The 7,542-nt window shown below is 36.2% G+C and overlaps 1 protein-coding gene across 1 annotated transcript in view; it reads left to right on the top strand.

Moving 5' to 3' along the window:
• LOC107688653 (pituitary-specific positive transcription factor 1-like) overlaps positions 1–7,262 on the top strand; it is a 9,226-nt gene extending 1,964 nt beyond the window's left edge. The window contains exons 2-8 of the mRNA XM_016486370.1: positions 723–731; positions 2,924–3,064; positions 3,212–3,310; positions 5,377–5,622; positions 6,605–6,769; positions 6,899–6,959; positions 7,052–7,262. Of these exons, the coding sequence (XP_016341856.1) occupies positions 723–731; positions 2,924–3,064; positions 3,212–3,310; positions 5,377–5,622; positions 6,605–6,769; positions 6,899–6,959; positions 7,052–7,262 (932 nt within the window). The remainder of the gene's footprint in view (positions 1–722; positions 732–2,923; positions 3,065–3,211; positions 3,311–5,376; positions 5,623–6,604; positions 6,770–6,898; positions 6,960–7,051) is intronic.
• The last annotated feature ends 280 nt before the right edge of the window (positions 7,263–7,542 follow it).

Here is a 7,542-nt window from a genome sequence, read left to right as displayed (position 1 = left end):
TATATATATAAAGAATAACTCTTACTGACCCTAAACTTTTGAAAGTTAGTGTATATTTTGTCAGACGGTTTTTAGTGACACCTCTCTCACAGTCACTATAGGGAGCAAGACAAGACAAACAATAATGTGTTGAAATAAATCAAAATTACGTAGACGTGGCTAATCAGCTCAATTTGCACAGCTGTTACTTGTTACAGACATAGTACTGCTTTGACATGTTGATGGCTAAATTATCATGTACTTATTTTGTCCTGGTTTTGTCTCACACGTGAGAGAGCATAAGTGAAAGTCTTGTCAGAAACTCAATGAATTGAGTCAAATCTCTGCTCATTGTTTGCCATAGTAAATCATAGTTCTTAAGCATAATTACTGAACTGTGCAATTCGGCTCAGGCTCTGAGCCAGAAGATGCAAAACTCTCAAATGAAATGTTTTGGCATTTTTATTCATGCACATATGCCCTCTTTTAACTCAGTCCCGCTTACACCTGCAGAAAGTGGCTGGGAATGTCAGAGTTTACAGCTATCTGAAGTTTGAAGAGTTATTTATCATAATGTGCCTGTTAGTGTATCTGAACATTTAACTGCTGGCACTCTGCATAAGACAATGGGTGTTTTTAATAAGGGATCAAAGGTTGATTGCATCATTTCAATGCCAGTCTTGTGCATGCACTACTGAACAAGGCCGGCCTATATAAGAAGATCATCTCGAGATGAGTGTTAGTGGAGGCTGGTCTCAAAATGATGTAGCGGTGCTTGGTGAGTTTGATTTCCACCCACAAGTTTACTCTGATTGAATTCAATTTAATGTTCTATGCAGCTCTGACAGCCAGAGATCACTGTGCATATTATGAACTATTATCTGTATTTGCATACCTCCTTTCCTTCATTAAATTACTTTAATTTTATTTTCAGATGCATTTGATGAAGGAAGGAATTATACAATCTGATATTCATTATTAATGCAATAATGATTATTTGTGTAAATGTCACCTCTGCAGAGATGTGAATAATGGAAAAAAGAGGAAATGTGGCAGTGCTTCTTCTGCAAATTCAAAGCAAAATAATCAGTTGCTCTTTACATCAGCTCTGTTTCAATCAGTGAGACAAGACATGGCTCATCTCTTAAGTGTCCATAGTCATATGAATGGGAATATACTGTAAGATTTGATATATGTTAGGTTAAGAATTTCTAGGGGTGAAATTCATTTTGGCACAGATGTCCTTTTTACCAAGTTTTAGTGAATATTTTGAAAGAAAGAAAGAAAGAAAGAAAGAAAGAAAGAAAGAATCCGTCTGTCTGTCCGTCTCTATCTATCTATCTATCTATCTATCTATCTATCTATCTGTCTGTCTTTCTAGGATGTATCACTGTTATTACAGTTTTTCTCAATTGCTTTGGCACATTTTTCGAAACAATCTTAACATTCTCTAAACTGTGAGTGCAAATGTCACAACTGTTTGCTGGAACTTCAGAACTTTATTGCATGTCTGCAAAATGTAGTTACTCACCCAAAACATTTAATTCATGCTTCAAAACCTAGTTATCGTGTCAGTAATTTGGCCAAGGCCACCAAAATATGAATTATTTGTGTCATCGTGTGAGCCACACTGGTCAAAATGTTTAGTTGTTTTTTCACCATGACAGTCAACCATGGAAATTAAGGTTTTATAAAAAATCTGATATTTGTTGAGAAGAGTCAATAGTACATAGAAAAAAAAAAAAAAGTATATGAACATTTGTATTTATGCAGTACATTTATTTTTGTACGAATGCATTACATATAAGTGAAATCTTGCTTGTCCAATTCCAAGTCCATATTTCTTATGTTACCACAAATACACAAAAATACTTCTTTTGAATACTAATTTATATTTGCGAAGACATTATTGTCATTTATGATTGCACTTTGGATCTCTCTTAGCCTGATGGAATTGTTGGCTATGACCATGTTGCAAATTTCTTGTTCTTGCTGATGGTTAAATACTGCTGCTCTGCCACGAGCGCGAGGTTGTTGTGCGGTTCTATAGAATGTACAAATAGACTTGCATTTACCTTTACAATATTGTTGTTTATAAAAATGCTTTACATACTGTAAAACAAAAAAAATAAATACATATTTACCTGTTTTCCCTACGAAAGGTTTGCACAATTGATGACACTGTGGACCTGTTTACATTAGGCTGTACTCTTCGACCAGCCTCTTCCATTGTAAAACCACGATTTATGACATGATCCACAAGTGTGGCTCTGATTTCATCAGAGACTCTGACTCTTCTATTTCCACCTCTTCCTCTATTATGTCTTCCTCTAACACCACCACCACGTATTCTTACACGTCTTCCAATTGCTCTTCCACGAGCATGTTGCTGCAGTTCAGGGTTGTGGAAGTCCTCCATTCTTAGTGATTGTGCTGTGGGCAATCTACATATATATGCTCCCAAACTTGATTGGTTAAATGGTTGAATGGTTGTTTCAAATTGTATTGCAATTAGAGGTCATTTGCCAATTTAGCAGACATTACAAACAATGTCAATGTCAGATATTTATGGAATATACATGCGTGTATACCAATTTTTCATAATTGAATGGATCGTTTTGAATGTGATGGCTTACACGATGAAAAATGATTGAGAAGTTGTGAAGAGTTTGACAGTTTAAGTGAGAATCGGCTCATCAGTTTTGATCAACAAGCCATATGCAATTAGTTGTTGTGCAAACTGCAGACAATTGTACTTACTGTTTGCACACATGTGCCAAAGTATTTGCAATTTGCTCAAATCGATAAGAAATTCCAATCTGATGTGAGCAAGAAGCTAATTGTTCAGAGATCTGAACTTATTGTTTCGGGAAAAAAAAGTTTCATTCGAGAATTGAGCCAAAGCAATTGAGAAAAACTGTAATGTCTGATTTATTCCCCTCAGGTCTCCCTCTGGTCCAGTCATCCAAACTCTCTCATATGCACCTGTCCACTTCTGCTTTGGGCAATGCGTCTGCCAGCCTGCACTACCCAATGCCCCCATGTCACTATAGCAACCAACAGACCACCTATGGCATGATGGCAGGTACGTCAAGTTCCGTACAAGTAACGCAAGTGTGCCAAGTATTGCTCTTCTGTGCATATGTATTACTGTACATCATAAACACACACACAGAAGTACAGGATTTAGTTTGTGTGTGTGTGAGTGTGAGTGTGAGATCTCTGTCTCCAGCACAGGAAATGCTCTCTGCCAGCATCTCCCAGACCCGCATCCTGCAGACCTGCAGCATGCCTCATGCCAACATGGTCAACAATGCCAACTCACTGCAAGGTACAACCTGTGCTTAAATCCAAACCTTCAACCCCATGATATTCACGTGTATGCAGTGTTTCTCACTCCCATTGTGAGCTGGGAAACAGAACAGCCAAATGTACATATTTTACGGGTCTGACCAAAAAAAAAAAAAACATTACAATGTCATTGTGATATGAAAAAAAGAAATATGGGCACAAAGATGAAAATAAAAAAAATATAAGAAAGTCCATTGTTAGAATTTGTAACTCTTGTGTTGTCCTCTGTCTATACAGTATATGCTTTCCAACTGAAGATTCATGAGATGAACCTTTGAGCTATTTCAGAGAAATGGTTTATCAATTCTCTTCATTAGTGAAAGTCAAGATTCACCTGCACAATTCATGCTAAATTTACAAAAAAGTCTAATTATAATGTGTAAAAAATGTGCTTGACACTTTATGACAACCAGTTCAACCATTTTGCATTTAATGACTTATACGATGAATTAAAGACTAGATGTTTTGGGGGGTAAGACTATTGCACAGAAAACTATATAATACATTTTGAGCAACATGACATTAGCAACTGATCATGTAGGAAACCGCAGATAAATGTACATAATCAATTGCATGAATGTACCAAAGCAATCGCAGCTTGTTCAAAAGAATGAGAAACTGCTTTTATGATGTGTACAAATGACTAGATGATGTGGAAGTTGTACAAGTAGTTTTGAGAATTTCATTTCTGGTTTGAGAAATGCACCAAAGCGACTGAGAAAAACTGTAAAAGTTCAAAGTCAGACAGAATAAATAATGTATAATCAGAGAAAAATGGTTATCCATAACAATGACTGCAGCTTGTGCTGGTGTCTAGTGTGTTTGTGCCACACTTGACTTGCACTACTAGAAATGTGAGCGTTTACCAGGTAATTTCAGTATGCTTGTGCTTCCATCTAGTGTCTGTAGCAAGAAATTACAAGTGTGTATAGCGTTAGGTCTAGTGATGCATACAGAAGAGATCCTTATTGTCCAAAAAAAAAAAAACAACAACACCAAACCATTATAATTAACCCTTCCATTAACCTTTGAAAATTTTTATTTCACCTCTGCCTGAACTGGCAAAGAATCGTATAAATGTTTATGCATAACTCATAGAATCATATTAATGTTTATGCATTTTGAATATTCTTAATGTAAAATAAATACATTGATTTGTCAGTTGTATTCTAGAATCCACTGATTTCACCTACTTTCAAGCATTATCAAAACTGAATACAGTGTGTGTGAGGCAGAGGCATTACTGCTCTGAATATATCCAGCCATTAGAGGGAGATGCAGATCAATTTATTGTTAAAACAGTAAAGCCTCATATATATATATATATATATATACACACACACATACATACATACATGTATATATGTATGTATATATACATGTATGTATGTATATAAATGTGCAAGTGCAAGACTTCATAAATAGCCTATTTTTGGCTGTTTGAATCTGTTGGTGTTCAATTCAAGGATTCAAAGCGTTTATTGTCATATGCCCAGTGAGGAAAACAGGTTTCCCTGAGCAATGAAATTCTTACTTTGCTGTCCACAATGAATGCCAAGACAGTGCAAAACTATACACACACATACACAAACTATACACACATACATACATACAATGTAAGAAACATAATAATAAAAACTATGCTGCAGTAGTAGGAATATAGACTATGAAAAAAATAGAAATATAGACTGTGTATCTATATATGCGAGTATAGAGTAGAAATATAGAATGTGAAAATAGAAATATAGACTATGTATATGGTATCTAAATATGCGAATGTACAGTATTAACTTATGTGCAACAAACAATAGTGCAGTAACATGTGCAAATTGAGTGCAACTACATGATAACAATAGCAGCAGTAACAGTAACAGATGTGCAAATTGAGATGAGGCTACATGAGTAATATTAACAAATATACAATGGTAGTAATAACAGCAATACCATTACAAATGTTCAAATGAGATGAACAATTTGGACCGACTGTTCTCTGAGATAGATTCAGAATTAACACACAGCCTTCATTTGTGTCCGGTCGTCCCGCAGGAGCTCTGGCTCCACGCCTCTATAAGTTCCCAGAGCACAGTTTGGGTGGGGGCTCCTATGCGTTGACCCACAGCTTACCGCCACTGCCCCAGGCCCTGCTCACGGACGAACACACTCTAGGTGACATCAAGCAGGAGCTGCGCAGGAAAAGCCGGCCCCTGGAAGAGCCGCCCGACATGGACTCACCTCAGATCCGGGAACTGGAGAAGTTTGCTAATGACTTCAAACTGAGGAGGATCAAACTAGGTTGGACCATGTTATTTTCTGTTTTATAAACGTATGTAAAACATTGCCGCAACATATTTAGTATATTACTTCGTTTATTTAGCTTAGCTGATTAGTTTATGTTAGATAACATAAACTAATATATATATTATATATTATTATATTATTATATAATTATAATAATTATTATTATATATATAAATGACATTTGTTTGGTCATTTACAGTACACAACCTCCTCTGCCTAAATTGGCAACTCTTGGCCAGAATAATCAGCAAAAGTAAACGAGACTTGATGCAGAAAGTCAAAATTGTATTGATATTATTACAAAGTGCACTTTTTAGAAGTGGTACTTATGTGTGTTAAGAAACATAAACCTTTTCTTTCATTTCTATCCCAGCTAACAAAATATGTTCTAAGAACGTTTTGCTAATGTTCACACTTTCTCAGAACGTTCAGAACTTCCATTGTTCAAAATGTTTTAAAAGCGTTTTTTTCTTGGTTATGTGAATGTTAGAGAAACTATTAAGGGAATGTTAAATTAAAAAAAATTTTCAAACACGCACTTTTGAATGTTCTTTGAAACATCTGAAACAAATAGTAAGTAGTTTAAAAGACATTATTTGAGCATCTAACTACAATGTTTTAGAAAAACGTTCCATGAACGTTATAAATAACATAAATAACGTTTTTGTATGATATACAGCAGTATAATATAGTGTAAATAACGTTTTTATGCAAACGTTTTGATAACGTTACTAAAGACCAGATAATAATGAACATTTTTATTACAGTTCTATTAATTGAGAACCTTGAGAGAACCAGAATATTAGCCAAGTTCCTGAGAACATTCCCTGCTGGGATTATATTGGCTGCAATGCAGTTAAAAAAAAAAATACTTTTAAGATTTTAAGTACATTAAAAGTGCACACTAAATACGATTAAGCTCACTTCTTTTTCACAAGGGTTAAAACTTCTCCTAACTTTTAGCTTTGATTGACAGGTTACACACAGACCAATGTGGGTGAAGCCCTGGCGGCTGTGCACGGCTCTGAATTCAGCCAAACCACCATCTGCCGCTTCGAGAACTTGCAGCTCAGCTTCAAAAACGCCTGCAAGCTCAAATCCATCCTGGCAAAGTGGCTGGAGGAGGCTGAGCAAGCCGGTGGTGAGTCAACACACTCCTGAGTGAGATCAGTTATATATTTATTTACCACTATCATACCATTATCCCTGAGTTTTTAATGAAAACATAAGATGGTAGAATTACCTAGCTCTAATTTGTGATTCCCATCAGCTCTTTTTAATGAGAAGATGGGCATGCATGAGCGTAAACGCAAACGGAGAACAACCATCAGGTAAATGAGGGATCTGAACTAAAAAACAAAAGCCATTATATCAGCATTTCCCTCTAATTAATACCTAATTAGTTCTTAATTTCCTCACTCAGTCTTGGGGCTAAGGAAGCCTTAGAAAGGAATTTTGTGGAGAAGAGTAAGCCATCATCTCAGGAGATTGTGCGAATGGCGGAGGGTCTTCATCTGGAGAAGGAGGTGGTGCGTGTTTGGTTCTGTAACCGCCGGCAGAGGGAGAAGAGGGTCAAAACCAGCCTACACCAAAGCTCCTTCATGGCCAAAGAGACCGCAGCCTGTAGACCTTGAAGATCCGGGGTCTCAGCAATGCTGATGTATGATTATCTACAGGCAAAAAATCAACACCAACCTTTGGCAGTGAGTGGGTTTATTGTACTGATTCAGCAGCAGGAGTGAGTGAGGATATGCAGTGACCCCAAAAACTATTTGAACACACTAAAAAATGTCTGAAAGTTATATCATGGAAATCAAAGTATCAAACCAAATGACTTATGCAAACAAACTATGACATTATGAAAAATTTTTTGCATTTGGAAAAGTCTCTAGGTGTTTTTAGTAGATGTATGAA

The sequence above is a fragment of the Sinocyclocheilus anshuiensis genome, unplaced genomic scaffold (assembly GCF_001515605.1).
Source record: "Sinocyclocheilus anshuiensis isolate Anshui unplaced genomic scaffold, SAMN03320099.WGS_v1.1 scaffold834, whole genome shotgun sequence".
Lineage (NCBI taxonomy): Eukaryota > Metazoa > Chordata > Actinopteri > Cypriniformes > Cyprinidae > Sinocyclocheilus > Sinocyclocheilus anshuiensis.
Note: the sequence above shows the minus strand (reverse complement) of the source record. Positions and strands in the feature narration are given on the sequence as shown.